The 21,208-nt window shown below is 38.6% G+C and overlaps 2 protein-coding genes across 3 annotated transcripts in view; one reads left to right on the plus strand and one right to left on the minus strand.

Annotated features, from left to right (window-relative positions):
* SETD3 (SET domain containing 3, actin N3(tau)-histidine methyltransferase) overlaps window positions 1-1,334 on the minus strand; it is a 62,671-nt gene extending 61,337 nt beyond the window's left edge. Inside the window, exon 1 of the mRNA XM_062577619.1 lies at window positions 1,261-1,334. The gene's annotated coding sequence lies outside the window, so the exon portion shown is untranslated. The remainder of the gene's footprint in view (window positions 1-1,260) is intronic.
* Window positions 1,335-1,779: 445 nt separating this feature from the next.
* Window positions 1,780-20,352, plus strand: CCNK (cyclin K). 2 transcript variants are annotated; one of them, XM_062577758.1, is made up of 11 exons: window positions 1,780-1,874; window positions 3,403-3,671; window positions 4,709-4,790; window positions 5,571-5,702; window positions 6,533-6,653; window positions 6,773-6,830; window positions 9,216-9,385; window positions 12,441-12,733; window positions 16,139-16,172; window positions 17,187-17,261; window positions 19,013-20,352. In XM_062577758.1, the coding sequence occupies exons 2-11, from the start codon at window positions 3,475-3,477 to the stop codon at window positions 19,633-19,635; spliced, it is 1,785 nt and encodes a 594-aa protein (XP_062433742.1). In that variant the 5' UTR covers window positions 1,780-1,874; window positions 3,403-3,474; the 3' UTR covers window positions 19,636-20,352. The 2 variants fall into 2 exon arrangements, with proteins under 2 accessions (XP_062433742.1, XP_062433743.1); XM_062577759.1 differs by having other exon boundaries at window positions 6,533-6,638.
* Window positions 20,353-21,208: the final 856 nt, after the last annotated feature.

Genomic DNA, 21,208 nt, shown 5'->3' on the forward strand with positions numbered 1-21,208 from the left:
CCTCTCTTTTGGCCCATCATGCTATTCCCTCCAACAACATTGCTTACTGTTTTATACATGAACAAGATATCAGATATGTAGACCGCTACAGTTGCTTACTCATCTACAGGAGTTTCAAAATGCTGTATTTTGAACTGCCACGCTAATGCAGAAGTTAGGGAGTTGTTGAGAATTAGAGACATGCAAAGTACAGCCTCAGCTTAAGCAACTCTATACAAGTCCTGCTGCAAGTAGGAAAGGAAGATGAGGAACAGTGTCATTACAAGTTCTGTTTGAGCAGCTTCTGTAGTAATATGTCACAACACCCAGGCTGTTGCAGGAGTAATTTCTCTGTAGATAAGCAGTTTAATGAGACTTGACTTAAATGCAAAACGTTTATTCAAATTTTAAGAGCCACCTTTTTCCTACCATGTTTTTGCCCCTTTGCTAAAAGGGGATTATAAAACCGCACGAAAAAAACAGAAGCAAAATAGAGTGCTCTTTCACTGTCATGGCAAGGCACTAGAGAATCACATACAGCAGAAGTGTTACTGAGTCGGATCCTGAGGACTGGAAGCACGGAAGGCTCTTTGGAGAGCGAGAGGTAGGAGTAGGGAGTATTCAAAATGTACCACATATTAAAAAAAAGGAATTACATCATGGAGAAAGCAGTTTCAGTCCATTTGTTTAACTCCGCTTTCTTATCACCGTCTGGGGGACGGGACAAGGGAAACGAGCGTCGAGAAGTGAATGGCGCTGCCGCGCTCCCTCCAGAATCACGCAGACGGGGCTTCAACACAACCCACGCGCGCCGGGGCAGAGGAGCAAGCCGGCCGTGGGCCGCGGGGCGCACGCCAACCCCCTCCCCCGGCGAGTACGCGGGAGAGAGGGGCGGGATGGCGAGCGGGAGGCGGAGCGGCGCCCGCCTGCTTCCCGCGGCGGGCGGGACGGGGGCCGCACCTCCCCCGAGGCGGGGGCCGGCGGCGGGCGGCGGGGGCGGCTAACGGCTCGCCAACGGCCGCCCGCGGAGCCGAGCGCGCGCGGCAGCGCCGCAGGAAGGCGCCCGCGGGCAGCGCCCGCGACGGCAGCGAGGACGGCGGCGAGGCCTGGGCCGGCGCCGCGCGCCCCGCGGCGGCAGCGGGGTGTCCGGAAAGGGCCGCGCGCCCCACAGGAAGGGGAGGCGGCGGGGCGGGCCGCGGCGGGCCGAGGTCCCTGCGGCGGCGCCGCGCCGCGGCGGGGGAGGGGAGGGGGCAGCGCCCCGCGGGCGGGGCCCCGCCTTACCTGCCGCGCGGCGGCCGCGCCTCGCCCGCTGCGAGCGGCGCCGAGGCCGAGCTCCTCTCGCCGGGCGCCGCTGCCGGGGGCGGGAGGCGGCGGCCGAGCTCGCCCGAGCCCCGCGCCCGGCCCCGCCCCGCCGCCGCCATTGGCCCAGCCGCGCCGACACGAAAGGCCCCGCCCCCTCCGAGACCCGTAGCGGCCAATCCCCAGCGACCACCCCTTCGCCACCGGTGTAGGACAAGGGCAGAGCCACTCCACCATTGGCTGCAATTTAATCCGCGCCTCCGGCTTCTTACTGGCTTGCGCCGCTTGCAATCTTCTCGCTCGTGCTTTCTGATTGGTCAGTCTCTAAGGCCACGGATGCACGTCGCGTGCCGGAGCTCGAGTTTAGCAGACGCTGAAGGGGACGGATTGGTTGCAGGAGCTGCGGGGTTCTCATTGGCTGTTAGGCGGCGGCTCGCGGCTGGCGCGGCTGGCGCGGCACGCCCGCGTGACGCGAGCGTGATGACGCAGAGGACGGCCTGGCCTGATTCGGAAGATGGCGGCGCGCAGCGCGCGGAGGCCGCGCTGTCGTTAGTGGCTCTGCGCTCCCGTGGTGTTTCCTCTCCCGTGCGCGGCCTGTGAGTGCGTTACGGGGTGGGGGCACCGGGGCGGCCCGCCTTCCCCGAGCCGCGGCCTCGGGAGGCTGGCGCGGGGGGAGGAGAAGCAAAAAGGAGCGGGGAGGCTGCAGTGTCTGGCGGGGGCGGGGAGCGAACGGCCGCCCGGGCACCGGAGGCCTCGTCTGCGGCGGGAGGGGTTGGTTACTGGGGGGCCGGGAGGGGCTGCCCGCCCCCGGCCTGGGGCTGCCGCGGTCGGACTTCGTCAGCTAGTTTGTTCAAAAAGGGAAAAAAAATATTTCTTTGCAGTATTTATGAGATGATTAAAAGAATTCCAGAAGCTTTCTTAGTTTGTTTATGATTATTGGGGTTTTGATTGGAGAGTTTCAGGTGATTGCCTTGAAGGCATTTTAAGGGGTGTTAGTTTTTTTATTTTTTTATATATATAGTTTTGCATTTGGGAGTGCTTTTGCTGTGCATAGAAGCAACTCTCTCATTGCTTATCAGAAAGGGAGTTTTAATGTTAGTTGAGCTTTAAACTGCTTAAAAGCTTAAAACTTTAAGCATGAAAATATAAAGAAAGTTATCTATAAGACCTGTAAAAATAATAATTTCTTGGTAATTGTGAGAGTGCATGGTAGTGCCATTGAGCTGTTTTTCTGACTGTAGAGCTGGTTTCAAGTAACCGTTCGCTTATTTGTGACAGATACTGGATTGATTTGTCACTAGTATCACTAGTACCTTTAACAGCAAAGGTTCCCCCAGTGTGAATATGCAGCAAAGATGGTTTGCTTTGTTCTGAAAAAATGAAATTTCCGAAATTAGAGAAAGGCACTCCTTGTAGGCACAGGTATTCTGACTGCTTATGTAGTTTTTCTTCCAAGAAAAACACTTCACAGGAGGTGACTGCAGTCGTTTGTGCATAGTATCTATAGTTTATTGAATTACAGTAATACAATCTTATCCCAGTTTTCTAGCCTGAAATAGATAAAGGTGCTAAGGCAGTCTTCATTCTCATTTTAAAGAAATAATGGATCGGTCTTAACCCAAACACCAGAAGATTATCTGTGGAACTATATGCTGTCAATGTAGATTTGCAAAATACAAGTTAACAGGAAAATAACATACTAATTGAGTGTAATCATTGTCTTGTTTTAGGGGTGGTTTTAGATGGCACAGTACATACAGACTCACATTACTTGTTTTAATCTTAGCATCTAATCACTAACTTTTTACTTTTTTCTCCCTTTAAATAATACACAGACACAATTTACAAAGCTTTATGGCAAATGATTGCCTCTATCTCAGGAATATCTGAAAGATCAACTGGGTGTTTAATTTGCCATTCAGCCAAACCTAATGGATAGGTTTCTTAGTTATTGAACATTTTTGATAGTGTACTTTTTGATTTCTTTATTAAATGGTTACTATCAGTGATAAGCTTTGTTCTGAGTTGAACTTTAAATATATGGCCAAAGTTTGCTCATCTTTTAGCATAGGAATAAAAGTTTCTTTCCTGGTATTTTTAAAGATGTACTTTTCTTTTTTAAAGGTTCTGAAGATACTACTACCTGAACACCTCTTTTTGAAAACTTACCAAGGAAGAACAATTCTATTTTAATAAATGAAGGAGAACAAAGAAAATTCCAGTCCTTCTGTAAACTTGGCAAACCTGGACCATACAAAGCCATGCTGGTATTGGGATAAGAAAGATTTGGCACATACACCTTCACAGCTAGAAGGGCTTGATCCAGCTACTGAGGCAAGATACCGCAGGGAGGGGGCCAGATTCATATTTGATGTAGGAACACGTTTAGGACTGTATCCTTTAAATTCGTGGTGGTATAAAACATCTTTATGAATTGGGGTTTTAAAAATAAAACATATGGGAAATATCTTTATGTGTTTAGTCGTTCAGATGCTACTTTGTCAGTAATCAAAGATCTCTTGAGGTTAACTGCCTTTTGATGTAACATGTTTCTACATAGTTTTTATCCATTTCTTGAATAAACAAGGTTTCAACTGAACTTGTGGCAACAGAGAGGGAAGGTAGTATATACTTTCCAGTTATGCATGACTTGATCTCTTATTGCATGAATTTACAGAACTTCTTAAATTTTGAATTTTGTACTTTTTCTATGTATTTTGCCTCTGAGGCTTATAAATTCTGGCCCTCTCCCCATTTTTGTTTAAGGTGGAGTTTACAATTTTGTATATGCTAGTAATTTCTCCCCACTGCCTGTCTGTTTTAGACTGCCACTTGAATTTCTTGGTTCCTACATTCTTGGTACTTCTTTTTACACTTTTTTGTTTAATGAAACCTGAGAATGATGAAATTTAACTTTTCCTTATAAAGGAAAGAGTAGAGAGCACGTTTAGTTTGTATTTGCATTTATATTTGTAGATAATGACTTAACTTCTCTCCACACTCACACACTTAAACGTGAAGTGATAATTCTTCTGTTCCTTTGTGTACCTACCACTTTTGGGGCCTTTTCTGAGGCAGATATGAAATTTATCATGTGGATGGCTATGCATGGACCCCTCTGTTAGATATACGTGGTCATGACTTTGCACATGTCCAATAGAGACTTTAGATGTCAACTGCATTTGGGCCGAGTCGTGATGTTCATGTAGTACTATTGACGCTTTTTTCTTTTTTCCTTTTTTTTTTTTTTTTTTTTTTTTTGATGGCTTGCTTCTAAAACCTCTAGTTTACTTGCAGAGCTTTTTAACTGGTCACTGAATGGACAGTTGAGTTACATGATACCACAGAATGCGTCTTTTCTCTTGTGCATGTTTGGTTTTGAATGTTTTATGCCGTTTACGTGTTCGAAAATCCTTAACCTGTACCACAGACACTATGATACTTTAGCAACTGGAATAATTTATTTTCATCGATTTTATATGTTTCATTCCTTCAAACAGTTCCCCAGATATGTAAGTATTTACAATATTGATTACTTAATACTGTAGTTTTGCTAAGTACAGACTATTTAAATTTCTGACAAGTTACTTGGCACTGCAACTAGGCACAACTCTTATTCATAGCATCACTGAAAACAAGCAATGTCTACTTCTTTAATATTACAGTATTGTGAATCACAGAGCAGTGATAGAAAAAACTGTGCCTTGGAGAATGTTTAACTTCTGTATTTGTACTATAGCTTTTTTATTATTCTTTAAATACATGATTTTACAGCTCCAGTAAATACAATATTTTCCATTCAATGAAAAGTAAGTATTTTATGTAAATAATCTGAGCTTAAAACATACTGTTCTGCTTGTTTACACATTTTCATTTATGCTTAGAAACATATTTGTATTGATATTGCAGTTATACCATGATGATGATACTCTTTAGAAAGAGTAACAGCTATAGTTTATTCTGTTATTGCTGTATGGCTGAAAGAAAATTTTACAAAGCGATTAATTACTATCTTCTTGACAGGTGATACGCTAGCAAGACAAATTCTGCTTTGGATTTCCAACCATGAAATAAAACTGTGTATAATGGATGGTTATCGAAGTTCTGTGTTTACTTTAAGAAGTAAAAGCTTAAATTTTCAATATAATTAGGTTAGAAGTTAATGAACTTATTAAATCTTTCCTGAGAAACTTCAGGGGATCTGTTAACAGAAGCTGACAGTGCTTTTATATATGCAATACTCTGTAGTCTTGTAAATGCAGACAACTTCATGAAAGCACTTTCTTTTTCAGGTGACAGGAGCCTGTTGTCTCTTCCTGGCAGGAAAAGTTGAAGAAACACCTAAAAAATGTAAAGATATAATCAAAACAGCCCGTAGCTTACTAAATGATGTACAGTTTGGACAGTTTGGAGATGATCCAAAGGTGAAGATATTAATGTTGAAATTTCATTTCGTCCCATTGCATTTCAGCAAAGTGACACACACTCATTAGAGCACTGACTGAATTTCAGTTGTTCCAATTACGTGTTTAGCATGCGACTGTGAAAATACTTCTTGCTAATACAAGTAGTTTTGGAAGCCCACTGGGGCAAATGGCACTATAAAAGGATTTCATTTCATTTTGCAGATTCTTTATTTTCTTGGGGGGGGGGTGTGTAAAAGTGAGCCAGTCAAATTTGGTCAAGAGCTACAAATGTCATCAAGACGTAAATCACATTTGACAGATTCGTAATGTGGTATAACAAAATAATTAATAGCAAATCTTAAATTAGGTATGAGAACTACATCTCGAAGTATTAGGAAGTTTCCTGTTTAGAATATTTGGCTTGTCAAAGCTATGCTTCTCTCATTTTTTTTTTTAAATTATAAATGGCAAAAAATGTGAAACCGCTGAGAGAAATGCAACTTCCTTTTTACCTTGTTTTTCTACATTTGGTGTTTCTGTGCTGTATCTGTTTCAGTTCTTTACTCTATGGAGAAAAAGGAGCTTTAAAAACCACTTCCTTGCCCCACAAAAAAGAAAAGAAAAAAGAGGAAGAAAAAATATGTGTGATTAAAATAATTTTTAAGTTGGAAAAGTTTTTTTTTTTTTTTTTTTTTTTTTTTTTTTTTTTTCCCTTTGGAGGAATACCTTTAATTCAGCAAAAACAGACACGTTTGTCTGGAGATGCTTTGTAGTCATAATTTATACCAGCATAAAATATTTGAGTGAAAGTAGGAGAAATACTGTGGTTACTTTGTTACATTCTCTAGGAAGAAGTGATGGTTCTTGAAAGAATATTACTACAAACAATAAAGTTTGATTTGCAAGTGGAACATCCATACCAGTTCCTTCTCAAGTATGCCAAACAACTCAAAGGTAAAATATTACAGGGTGAGCAAGTACCACTCATTCTTAATCTGTGACGCTAATTAACAATACTAGTGGGGAGGCACTTTCTTCCAAACTATTTGTCCTTTCTAATAACGTTACTTTTTGTAATTATTTTTCAGGAGACAAAAATAAAATTCAGAAACTGGTTCAAATGGCATGGACGTTTGTAAATGACAGGTAAGATATTTCTGGCAGCAGCTTCCGACAGTGGAATAGTTACTGTTGTTAGCTTATTTTGGTTCAGATATTTTTTTGAGAAATGCTCGTTAGGTTTCTGCAAATAGTAAAGACAGCTGGTATATTTCTTGATATAGGTGTTTTTCAGTTTTCATTTCAATTTTCAGCATGGTATTTCATTGAGCAGGATGAGTACAGAAGGAGTAGGCTCCAAAGACCTGTGACATTTTGTGGGAAGATGTAATGCTTATGCTAAAAAAAAAATTGTTTGAAAAGACCTAACCACATTATAGATCTTCAAGATAGAAATTGGCTTCTTGCCCAGCCCAGGAGGTGTTCCTCATTCTGAGAAAAGAAATTACTGCAAGATACCATGTAGTTCATTGTCATAAATTCTTGGTTATAAATAGTGTTGTTTTCAATTCTGTCACATTGGTCAATTTTGAAAAAATAGAATGGGATATTTTAACAATAATAAGCTATTAAGCTTAGTGGAAATACGGTTTTTAGAGGTAGATTTACAGTTTCTTGAATGACAAACTCATAATACTGATACAAGAATTGCATCAATTGATGTGAGTGCATGCAGAATCATTTTTGCATGTATAGTGACATTTTTAAAAAGAACTTCATACACTTCAGTTCTGCCAAGACAGAGCTGAATTCTACAGAGCTAGGCAAGTTAATTTACCAATGGCAGTTAAGTGTAGTTATTCCTTTCTGTAGCAAGTTCTCAAGAAAATATTGAAGTGGCCATACTCTTCAGAAATGTGAAGCCTTCAGTAGAACACTATTTTAAAAAAGAGGTGCATTTTTATTCATTGGCCTAACTTTAAATAGACCAAAGTGGGTCCAAATTCTCAATCCGTAGATGTAACCCAAATAGATTATTGGATTGCATGATAGATGATACCATGTAACCTGCCCTAATTAGTCTGAGCAAAAGGTTTTATAGCATGTTTGCTTACCAGTAAATGTATACTTCAGATTCTGTCTCTTACCAATGGTGGTGCGTAGGACGAAAAATGTATGATGTGGCTCTTACTAGTTTAAAATACATTAGGAAAAAACTTTCTGTATCCATCAAACTTTGGACACTACTGTACTTGGAATTATGTGGTGTTTAATAATTAATTCAAGAAAATGCATTTCAGGAAAACACTAATATGAAGCTAGAGTGATTGTTTCAAATAGCATTTCTCTCTATTCTTGAAAGGCTGTTTTGTGCTTGCTTAATAGGCACCGTATTAGAAGTGTATTTGTTTTCCAGGATCCTGGAAAAATAATCCCATACTTTGCACAGCAGGCCCTTAGAACAGTGAGTTTTGTTCTTATGCAACTGTAGTACATTCTCAAGTAAATATCACAAAGGTAATAGTTACAATAAATCAGTGTTTTAAGAGCTATTTCTTGTGCTTTTACTGATGCCTACTGGCTCATTGATCCAATATTGGATCATCTCTTTTGCCTTGAGTTATCTGTAGCCCACTGAAGGAGAATATTGATTTAAACCACTGCACAGCCTACTGTTTGGTGCATTTAAGGACATAGTAATGAAATCATCAGTAAATTGGCACAAACTTAACTGTCTAGCTGGATATGAAATTACTTTAATAGGAGGATTGTTTAAGCAGACCTTATATTACGGAATCTACAGAAGAGCTAAGTGGCCACAAAAAGAAAAACAGATTTGTAATTTAAATTAGGAGTATGGCATGAGTATATTTAATACCAATAATATCAACTACTTTGTAGCGTTAAGGTTAACAAAAATTATACATGCAAAATGTTCAAAGAGAACCTTTTTACAGCTTGATCTAAAACTTAGAGCTGGACAAGTTGCTTCACAAATTCCTGTTGGCTGTTCTATTTTGTTAGTTATTCGTCTATATTTATTGAGGAACACTTGAATACTTGAAAACTCAAATTCAAATATGAGTGTCATTCTCTAATCAATGAAATACATTGGCAGCACACTTCAGTGTCAAAGAAAATGAATAATATATTTAGTTAGTGCCACTGAGAAGACCATAGTGGAATGTAGCTACCCATGCTTGGAATATTGTGTTGTCTTTTCGCTTTCTTTCACACTTGTGTGGTGTTAAGGTTTCCTATTTTAAAATTCCACATATGTGTTACTGCTGTAGGCAAGTGCTTCCTGTATTATGTATTTAAAATTATCTTGTTTAACAGTAGCAGTAGTCCAAAACAGTTTAGTTTTGTAAATTGTTTTATGTAACAAGGCTATTCCTAGTTTTCTCCACTTAAATTGTAGGCATAGTTTATCCCTCGTAAGTTATAGCTATCATACATTAAAATTTTGTACTTTGAAAATCAGAATTATCTTTAGGTCTGTCATTTTCTTTTGTTTTTAATATCTTTTAGCCTCTGCACTACGCTATCGCTTCAGTGGGAACCAGAAATCATAGCTGTTGCAGTAATGTACTTAGCAGGCCGTTTGTGCAAGTTTGAAATACAAGAATGGACATCAAAACCAATGTACAGACGATGGTGGGAACAATTTGTCCAAGACGTTCCTGTTGATGTTCTGGAAGGTATGGGGAAAACTTTCTACAACAAATGAACTTTTCATTTGACCATGTGATCCACGTCGTAGGTAAATTCAAACTGCTTTTTCTCTGCATCTGAGTCAAAAATAATCATATGTAGAGTGTGCAGCTCCGAATATATATGCTATATACCTTATCCAGATTCATAATTAAACATTTTAGACTGGCTTAGTTTGGAAGCATGTTTGATTGTCATGATTAGTCTTTTGGTCAATTTGTTTTACTAATTTAGTTTATAGCCTAGCTAGTTATGTGCTGGAAATAATGAAGCCTAGCTTCCAGTGGTTTTCTCACTGACAATCAACCTCCTTAAAAGTTATACTAGGGCTGCAATAGGAGTTCATGTCTTATGCTGTGCTAGGACTGGGAAATAGATTCTGTGGTTTCTAATAGTGTATGCATTTTGGATCTTTTTCGTCATTACAAAATCTTGATGTTGTTCCCTTTGTGTTTTCTGAAAGGTGTAAATTCATCCATCAGATTTTCTTTTAGGGTAGCTAGTGGGATTTTTCCTGCACAGACTATTGTTTTTCTGAATGGAGGAACACATTGTATTTTAGAATTTATCCTTCTGTCAGAATTGACTAAAACAAGAAGATAATCTTCTTACCACAACTGTTTCAAATTTCATACACCATAAGATTCTGCAGAGGGACACAGGAATTTTTCTTGTGCCTTGATCTTCAAAGTCCACCAGTTGGCTTTTGACAGTCCTGAATTTAAGGATTAATGATCCTGTGACACAAATAATTAGATGCTAGTTGCTCGTAAAATTGTGTCATAAGATTGGCTATTGGTGAGACTGAGACCAAGAGTCTCATCTACTTCATTTCCAGTACTGGCCAAAGTAGATACTGAAGGAAGAACATTTTTGATAGTTCCCCTAATACAGTTTCAGTATCCAGTCTGGATGGTTTTGTGAGCCTGATCCTGATACAGCTATTAAACCAACAAGTAGTTAGTAGCCTGCAGTAGATCTCTCTTCCAAGTACTTGTCCTGTGTCCTCCTAAATGCCAGTAAACTCTTATGCCTGCATAACATTTTTGTCAGCGAGTTCTTTAAGTCTGTTACCTTGCTTCATTAAGAATCACCTTCTCTCTGTTTTTAACCTGACTCCTACTAGCTTTATTTCATGGCCCTTTGTTCTTGTACTGAAATACTCTATCCCTATTCACGTTCCCCATGCTGTTCCTGATTTTGCAGGCATCCATCATATCCACTAAGCAGTTTATGTCTGAAGAATTCCAGATTTTTGAGTGTTACTTACATGGAAAACCTTCCTTACCTTTGAACATTTGTGTTGGCCATCTGAACTCTTCCAGTTCTATTTCTTGTCCCTTTCCAATGAGGAATACTATATATACGTGGTTTTGGTTCCAATGTGTGGATGAACCATGGGTTTGTACAGTACCATGTACCTGTTTGGTGGTAGAATGTCTTCTGCTTGTTCTCTACTTCTTTTCTTGTCTTTCGTGATTTGATTTGTTTTTTGATGTTGTCGGTCCCTGAGCCAATGTTTTCACTGAACTGTCTCTTTTAAGTCTAAACTCTTGCTTTTGAATATAGTGACCAGCTCAAAGTCTGTTATTTCATATATATAAAGGTAGGTTTATTTTCCCCACGTGCCTACTTTGCATGTTTCTGCTCTGAATTACATCTGCAACTTTATTGCCCGATCACAGCAAAGGAATTCAGACCTAGTTTTTCACTGTCCGCTGTCATCATAGTTGAAATAACTTTGCATCACTTATAAATTTTGTCACCTCCTTGGTCACTCCTTTTCTAACTAATATAAGATAGCAAAGATCCCAACGCAGACCATACAGAGCTTGGATTCTTTTATGTTGCAAGAGTTGATCACTTACTGAAATGCTATTCCTTTCTTTAAATCAGTTTATTAGCTAAGCCCTTTGCTCCTATTCTGGTGCTGCTTAGTGTCCTTAGAAATATTTGAACAATTATGTCAATTGCTTTGAAAATCTAGGAGGCCTACATCAGCTGGATTACTCATTTATGGATTATTCATTTATGTGCTTGTTATCCTTTTCAGAGAACTCCAGGAAGTTCATAAAGCAGGACCTCTCCTGACTCTCATTAAGTAAATTGTAGTTAGGTGGCTACTAATTTGTCTTTATTACAATTTGTACTTACTTACATGGTACAGATGTCATCTATAATTCTGTAAACTGCTTTATAAACCATCTTTAAAATGGATGCCATGCTTGTCTCTCTCTGATCTTGGATCCTAAGGGAGTTTTAAGTGAAAGGACATGTGTTGCTGTTCATAATTCAGATATTTATCCTTTGGTTTCTTTTAGAACTCAGGTGAATAGCATCTCGGTGAATAGCATCCAGTTCTGGTGATTTTATTCTTTTTTTCAATAAGTGGTTATGTGCTGTATTTGTATTGTAGCCTCTTTCAGGGTTGCTTCGATTTAAGACAGATCTTCTGCTGAACCCCTGCCAAAGAAGGTTGTAGCGTGGTTATCTCTCCATTTTCTGCTGCAGCATCAGTGAATGCAGATGCAAAGAACTCAGCTTTCCTTTAAAGGTTTTGTCCTCCTTAAGTGCTGCTCTTGGACCTCGTAATCAGTCGGTCTTACATGATATCTGACAGACTTCTTGTTCCCAATGTATTGGAATAAAGATTTAGTAGTAGTTTTGATTTCTTTATTTAGTTGCTTCTGAAACTTTATTGACTGACCTAATTAGACATATATTTTTAACATTTACTGTCTCATTTACATACTATATTGCTGTTAATTAGCTCTCCAAACTTACTGTATGCGATGACATACAGTGTATTAGTACCAAGACACTTTATTCTTGTTCATGTGGAGAGTTTGTATATACATCTATATATTCAACATAGGCAGAAAGAACTTACAAAAGTAAATTGAAAAATAATCTTTTTTTAAAAAAAATGTAGTAAATTTTCAATGGTTTTTTTTTTTTTTTTGAAGTACAAAGTTTGACTGCTAGGTATTGAATGTGCACTTGTACATTAGAGATGTATAATCTTTGAGCTTTCTTTCTTAGACATCTGTCACCAAATTCTGGATCTGTACTCACAAGGGAAGCAGCAGATGCCTCATCATACTCCTCACCAGCTGCAGCAGCCACCATCTCTTCAATCTGCACCCCAGGCACCTACAGTGCAGCAATCACAGCAATCCCAGGGTTCAGAGCAGTCGCAGACTCAGCAGCAAAAGGAGTCACAGCAGTCAGCACAACAACAGCAGCAGCAGCAGCAGCAGCAGCAAACGCAAGCACAACAATCAAAAAAGCCCTCTCCCCAGTCAAGTCCTCCTAGACAGATGAAAAGACCAGCAGTAAGTTTAGTGAACTTAAATTTTATTTTCATGCTGATCTGATGTCTCTTTGATTTAAAGGCTGCACTGTGCAGCAAATTTGTGGTTTCCTTTAAAAACGAGACCAATAAATAATTTTGTATTGCAGATTTCCATTGATTGTATGGCAGGTATGTAAGCATAGAACAGTCTCGACAGTTTTGGCAAATTGCATGCTCATCCCACCCGAGGCAAACCCAGTGAACAGACTTGTTAGTGAGCACAAACTCTTAAGGTTTCAACTCTGTTCATGGTTCTGTGCTGTCAAATTTTTTTTCGATATTGAGCAGGCTTGATTTAGGAAATCTCTTGTGCCTTGTCAGATTTATGTACGATGTTTGTTTTTAACTGCCATACTTGAATATAGCAAGATGTACAAGCTGATGAAAACACTATTTGATTTTTTTGGCCTTTGATTACAAACATACGAGAAAGGTGACTTTTAAAGTGTGTCAAAATTCTGGAGCTTGTGGTTAGGAGGAGTTTTCTGAAATAATCTAATAACAATAGAAGCTTACAAATGCAAAATACATTCAAGCCTCATTTTTGGTCTATATTATTACCTAATAACTGAAATTAAGAAAGTGTGTTGGCAGTTAGATAATATCTCAAGTACTCTGTGTGCTTAACTGCAGTCATTGAGTCCAAATGAAGCTTTTGAACGTTTATCTACACTTTCTGTGTTTATTTCACTTCTGAGATACCCAAAAAAGTGTTACCTAAATGTTCACACATCTACTTAGAGGGAAGAATGTTTTCAAAAGTAAGCTCTTTAGAATAAGGCTATTTAGGAAATAAAGTTCATACAGTTTATGTTCTGTCGTGTTGTAATTAACATATGCCCAAACTAGAGGAGAGATGGCAAGAAAAAGACACAGAAAAAGAAGCAAAAAATGCACTGGAATGGGATAGCGAGAGAGCAGCATCTTCCTAATAGCAGCCTCCCAAAAATAGGAAAGTGAAAGTCTCTAAAACCTTGGTCTCTTTATACAAGATATAGCCTACTGCTAGAGAAAAAAATTGCACCAAATGTGCAGTTCTTGCACTGAACAAGTTTAGAGTTGTTCAGGATAGAAAGCTGATAAAATGTATTATGTAGCTTGGCAATTGGGAGAGCTCTTTGTAGGTAACATCTTTCTAACTCCACCTTTGGCACAAATTCTATTTGGGTCGTCAGATCTGTAGGGCAGGGAACTCTTTTCTTATTTGTTTTGAACAAATATGCCTATGACAGTTTGGCACATCAGAAACCATAAATAATTTGACTTTTTTGTATGTGTACATCTGTTTGAGTGTTCTGAAATTCTACCTTCACAGTACTACTATTTCATTCTCTCCCATCATAACCCATGTTATGAGTTAATCAACTACCTTATGGAAAGAAGTGATGCCTTTTGCATAAATAGAATCTATTTGTGCTTTAACGATCACCTCTATTCAGACTCTCTAGGGAACTTAACTTTTGTTGAAATTGAAGTCCATTACCTAATAATTGAAGAACTAGAAAGAAAAGTTAGATAAGTGTGGATACTGTCTAGACATCTACATTAAGTGTATATAATACTTAATGTATACATTGTGTATATAATACTTAATGTATACATTAAGTGTATATAATAATTAATTATATGTAAGCAAAAGGTGACTCAGTAGGAGAAGTGTGGTAGAACAGCACAAACCATGAGGAAAAGAAAATGTGATGATTTTAAGTCATCTCTTGAAGGCTAAAATGACCATGTAAAATTTAATAGAGGAAAAATGTTTAGCAACTGCAGCATTTAGAGCAGTGCTTTATATTTTGATAGGCTTTAGAGTTGTTCTTGATTCTTTGTTCTTTAGCATAAGCGTGGCTTTAACTGATTCTTGTTTTCCTGTTGCATAAGCTGTCTCATATTTGGCTGCAGTTGCTTGTTCTGTATTAATAGTGTACCTCGTTGACATTACTTTCTGAACACTGCTCCCTGTAAACAAACAAACAATAACTGAATTGCCTGCCACTTGAAATAAACACTTGACTGCACAAAATAAGTGATTTTGGGAAGTTCTGAAAGTACATAGTGGAGACCTTGTTTCTGTTTGAAAGTGCAGGCGAGATTTAATATTTGTGCATAGCCTTACCAACAAGTAAGTTAGTTCTGGAAAATCAGAAAAAGAGAGCCTGAATAAAATGAGGGCAGCAAATGAGGCTGCATAGCCATCGTGAAAAGTGTGTGTGTTTGGATGGAAAAATTAAGACAATCCTTAGGGGGGGAAAAAAACAAACAGGAAGGTGATGGGAGAAGGATTGAAATGACTATCTAAGGAATGCAAGAATGAGGCAGGCATTGAGTAGCTTTACATTGGACAGCAAAAATTTTGGGAATACTCAATAGATGAAAATTTATTGTTCAGATTTGAGTGAAATGTCAGTCAGTTCCTGGTGCAGAAGCTAAAGTGATGTGAACTGATCAACAGTTTCTGGAGGTAAATACTAACTTAAAAAAAACACTCTTCAGAAGGCTGAGAGGCTTTGTGTCTCCTTGACACTTATCATTAAATACATTTGTAACTGAGCTTACTGTACTGGGAAATTTCTGAAAAGTTTTCTGCTTTTCTCCAAGACCATGAACTAGCCATCTTGGTTGGAGTAAACAAGCTGGGAAAGACTTCTCATACTCCCTTGTCTGTGACTGTTTGGAAACCAAACAAAACAAACCCCATGTAATCAGGAAGGTGATGTGAAGTTTTGTGGATTTTGCTCAGTGTGCATAAATATTTTCTGGTATAATATTTGGCTTTTATACAGCGCTTTCCATCTGAAGGCTTCTGAAATGCTTTACGCTGAGCGGTGCTTTCACTATCTTCCTGTCCTGTTAAATAAAGCATAAAGGCTGAGGGTGGTTTTAACAAAGGTCAAATGGCAGGTCAGCAGCAGAATCAGGAACAGAGGGCAAGTCTCTCACTCTCAGCTCAGTGAGCAATTTACTGGACCATGATGTATCTGCCGTAGATTTATAAATAAATTAAATGAGATGTAAAACTCAACAATGAGAACAGCAGAAGTATTATATTTAAAAATATCTGTATTTTTTCTCAGTTTCTTCATTTTTCCTCTTAAGCTAGGCTTTCTATGTGATTTTGTTGGTTTGTTCAGTATTGTATTGTTGAGCATTAATTGCCCCCTCCTAAAAACAGATGAAGGGTTTGTGTCTCCCCCTTTGGGAAGGGAGGAGGATTGAGTTGGAAACTGGTTCTGGTTTAGTCAGATCTGTACAAAAAATCTTCAACAGGCCAAAGTTGTTTCCTACTTGGTTTTCTTGTTACAGTTTTGAAGTACTTTGTATTTTGCAGTGGCTGTCATGTTGTCTTGTTTTTTTATTATTATTATTATTTATTTATTTTTAACAGGCTGTATCTCCCAAAGAAGAAACAAAGACAACAGGTATGTCAGTATTTCCTAATGATTCCTTTCATTTTATGTAAGAAAAATTGTTCTTTTGGCCAGAGTGAGTCACTTGCTGATGTGTGCTTAGCTAGTCTGCTTGCAGGCATGGGTCATCCAAACTGTTTGATACCAATACTGCATTATTAAATACATACTGTAACTATTTATAATGTTCCTAACTGCAATACTAATAAAAAATGTAATATAGCTGTTCCCTAAGAGTCCCTTAATACAGTCTGTTCAGCAGCTGTCTTGCTAAACCAGTGGTATCTCATCTTAGAACTTGATGCATCATTTAGAGTAGTCCTCCAGTAGGCTGTGAGATGTTGATACTGCTGAAGGTGCCATGTCATTGAATATCTGGACTAATAAGTCTATTAGTAGTTAGTGACATAAGTAATCAATTGTTGGCATGGCTGCTAGTAAAACCATTTTATATTAATATACAGTGTACCTTAAATACTTCACTGCAGTGATCACATCTAATTCTTTTGGCATGGCGGAGATTTTTTCTTTGTCTGTAACCTTTCCTTAGTAACTTTGACACTGCTCTCTCTCTCTAGCTCTGCAGAGAGATTCAAAAGAGCTGTCCCTTCTCCCATCTCTCTCCTGTGCAATTTCTGTTCTCTGTTTGGTATCTAGACACATATTCCCCTAGCAGGGCATGGGAGTTCAACTTCTCCTGAAACTTAACTTCAGCTATTTACAAGTTCCATTTTCTGCTAACTACATGTGTTGTCCCAGTAACAGTATGAATGTGCAGATCAATTTATCTCTACTTATAAAATACATAGCTTGAATTTGTAGGCCTACATTCTTCTGGCAGACGGGTGTGTGATACTTGATGCCATTTTATTTATACAAAGGTCTTGATTCTAGTTAATTTATTAAACATGCCTAGTATATAGGGTGTCTGTTGCACTTTGCATAGCCAGTGTGAGACTGGAGATGAACTTCGTTCAAACATATTACAATGCAGTAGCAAATTAGGAACTTCCAAATGTTTTTCAGAACCACCACCACCATCTAAAATTCCTAAAATTGAAACTTCGCATCCACCGATACCTCCTGCGCATCCACCTCCAGGTAAGTCTTTTCTTGAACACTACTTCTCTTACAGTTTACTGCTTTGTTTTTCATTCAGGTGGTGGTAGTGGTGTGAAGGAAGGGACGGTTTGCTTGATTAATCAGCTTGGCCTATGAAAGTACTAGGTAGATAAGCTTTGGAGGGTATTTTATCTTTGTAGCACTCTTCTTCCAAATGACAAACAAAAAGCTATGATGGAAATGAGCATATAGAGGTAGAAAAAAGCAAAATAAAGCTGACTATTAAAGGCCTAGAAAAATAAACTAACTGTGGTTAGCAGGCAAAAAGAGACTTGTGTTCTTAAAAGGATGCTATGTTATTGTCACAGTAGCTTCTAACTGTCTTATTGAAGTCCTGCATGTTACATCTTTATTATAGAAACTCTGCAGGTGTTTGGCCCTTCTAAACAAAAAGGGTATGCTTTATCTTGGCTATGTCCCAAAAGAGGGCTTTCATCTGCTAGAAAACTTTTAACACTTCATATGTGCCTTGTTTTTGCAAAATAAATTTTACTGTTATAAAAATGTGCTTCCAGCATTTTGACACATTAGTTGTCCTTCCACTGACCCTTAGATACGACATAAATATTTTATAGAGCATGCTTCGTAATGTAGCTGCAAGACGACAGCTTCTAACAGGGAATAACAAGGGCTAGAAACAGTGATCTGAAATATAGTAAGACTGTTTTTTTTTTCCCCCCCGTTTGTTGAAATCCAATTAAGAATGAAGATGCGTGAGTTTTGGTTTTGGGGTTTGTTTTGAGATAATGCTCATCATTTCTTCAGTTAATAAATCTTGAATGCGTATCTTATATTCAGGAAGATTTTGGCAATGAACAAATTACCTGTTATAGTTTAAGAGCTACAAATTCTTGAGATTGTAGATACCACAGCCAGCATACCCACCTTGCGTAATCTAATTATGTAATTGTTCTAGGGAGCAGTTTTGCTGTTAAAACTATGACTGTTTATATAAAGTAAATCCTAGACATGCAGGTAACGAGTTTCCCTTATTATCTAGAGAAGACAGCTTAATGCACATTCCTCTTGGATATGGCTGCATACAATTCTGTAAAATTCTGATCTTTTTATGAATTTCCCTAGGCTGTCATATACTGAACTCTCTGAAATTAGTTGGTGGATCAAAGCTGGTCATATTTTGTGTCCCAAGTAATCGATACCAATTTCTTTCTTCATCCTCAAGTGTGTCATTACCCTCCCAGCCCTGTTTTTGATAAACAAATTCAAAGCTGAACGTTAATGACTTGAGACTTTGGCCCATATTCTCATACAGTATTTTAAACATTTGAGACAAGTGAAGTGCAGTGACTAATCCTGGGCCACTTTCTGGACTATAAAAGAGATGGAAGGCAGGCATGGACTGCACAAGATTGAAACACTAGTCATAAGAGTTGGGGTATCTTGGGTCCCATGACTTCTTAAAATACGCTAGCTGTGATTCTGTCCATCCAGTTTGCTAATTTCTGCTGATTGTAGAACAATACTTAAGTTGTAAGAAAATCAGTAATGGGTTTAAATTTTAAAATGGGAAGCTGACCTAGGAACTTTGGTCTATAGCTTAGTAATTTTCTAGTGATGTAGTAAGACCTGAATGGATACTATGTGGCATACAGAGACTTAGAGAATTGTGACGTGCTCTTTTGATGCGTTTATTGGAGGAAAATTAAAAGAGTATTTAGATGCTGTTGCTACCACCTTCAGAAAAATAAAACTTCTTTTATTTGTTCCAGAGCGCAAGCCTCCTTTGACAACTTCAGTTTCAATGGGAGAAGCAGAGCAAACTACTACCGTGGACTCAGTAGATATGCCAAAGGTCCAGATTCCTCCCCCTGCTCATCCTGCCCCCGTACATCAACCTCCACCTCTGCCACATCGGCCCCCACCCCCACCCCCAACTAGTTATATTACAGGGATGTCTACTACAAATTCTTACATGTCAGGGGAGGGTTATCAAAGTCTTCAGTCAATGATGAAAACAGAAGGACCAACATATGGAGCTTTGCCACCGGCCTATGGACCACCAACTCACCTACCATATCATCCACATGTCTATCCTCCCAACCCTCCACCACCAGTTCCTCCTCCACCCCCCACTTCATTCCCTCCACCCAATATCCCACCTCCTACTCCTGGCTATCCTCCTCCACCTACATACAATCCTAACTTCCCACCTCCAAGACTGCCTCCAACTCATGCAGTACCACCTCATCCACCTCCAGGGCTGGGAATGCCACCAGCTAGTTATCCCCCACCTACCGTTCCCCCAGGTGGACAGCCACCTGTACCACCTCCAATTCCACCACCTGGTATGCCACCTGTAGCAGGACTTGGACGTGCTACGTGGATGAGATAGCATGAGGTAACTTTTGCATGATATCCTTTCATGTTGAATAGGCAGAAGTAGTGAGCCAAAAACTACATTGTAAGATGAAGAGGAGGATAATTTGTATAATTTAGATGAAGAAATGAGACCATGAAATGGAAACGTAGCTGATCTGTTTGCAGTATTGTTTATGGTGAGTTATATAGGCTTCTAGATTTTAATTAGCTTTGCAGTATCTATTCTAACTTTATACGTTTGACTGAAGTCTAAATTGTCTCAAGTTATTCCAGCACTGGATTACTTTGTACTAGCAAAAATGTTAACCAGCCATATTGGCTCAATTATATCAGTAAGAAGTAAATTTCCTTCTAGAAAATCAGTGCCTATTTTTGAGTATCAAAACAACCAGATACCATGAAATCTCATCTACGGTAAGAAGCTTAATTTTCGTTAACAATCAAAACAACACTTGATGTCAAGCATCAAAGCTACTTTATTTAAAAGAAATTCTGAATGCTAGATGACTGAAATCATTTTAAGGTGTTTGCCTTGCTGGTATTTTTGTTTTGGAATGTACTGGTATCTTAAAGTATTGTATGTTTACACCTATTTGCAGATTCCTGTACATAATATATATATTTTCTAAGTGTGAAAGTCTGAATGTAAAAACCTACTGTGATTTACATTCTGGTTATAAATGGGACTACTTCATTCACACCTACTCAAATAAAATTGGTTCTGAATTTAGCGGATTTCCAAGTTTTTCATACTAGTTCAGAATTCATAGCTGTGGTACATTACAAGATATTTCAGCAGTGGTCTTCCAAACCTTATTGAGCAGTTTATTTAAAAAGAATGTAATTTCATTTTATTCAACTAAAAGTATACACTATCACAATCAATCTCTTACTTCATTTTTACTAAAATATTTCAAATGAATGTTTTACACACATTATCAAAAAAATCTGTACTATTATTTTCCCTCCCCCCCAAAAGCCAGAGTGGTTCAATAATAGGTAAAAATGTGTGCTAAGATCTAAAGAATTTTGCTATATACACAACAGTAGGTGCTAACTTTTCCAGTTCTTTGTAAATCATATACAGAAAATATAGCAGGGCTGTAATATCACAGGTTTAACAGAAATCAAACTTCAAACTGATTTCCAAAGCAGCACAGATAGACTTTCCCCACATTATGAAAAATATACAATTTTATCACTTTACAGTCATGCACTTTGAAAAAGATCAGTAGTACTCTTCCCCCCCAGTTTCTAAAAAGATAAAAGGTCACTTTAACACTGATTTTTTTTTTCTTTTTTTATTATATCTTAATATTTGGATAAAAATGTGCCATTTTCAAACAAGTTGTGCTCAGCAGACTTATCAAGGTGCAAAGAGCCAACTGAAGCTGGTTATGGAAATACTGTTCAGTCACTCCAAAAAAATGTCGAGGATGTGATTCTGCTTTCCCTAAACAAGCAAGGTCTGTTTGGGGTTAGTGGATGTTTCCTTTGCCATAGGGTGGCAGAACGCAGGACTTCAATCTTGAGGAAATTAACTTGGGCAATTGCCCCCAGCTATATCAATTTAATGGCCACTGTTT

This window comes from Rhea pennata, chromosome 5 (genome assembly GCF_028389875.1).
Source record: "Rhea pennata isolate bPtePen1 chromosome 5, bPtePen1.pri, whole genome shotgun sequence".
Taxonomy (NCBI): domain Eukaryota; kingdom Metazoa; phylum Chordata; class Aves; order Rheiformes; family Rheidae; genus Rhea; species Rhea pennata.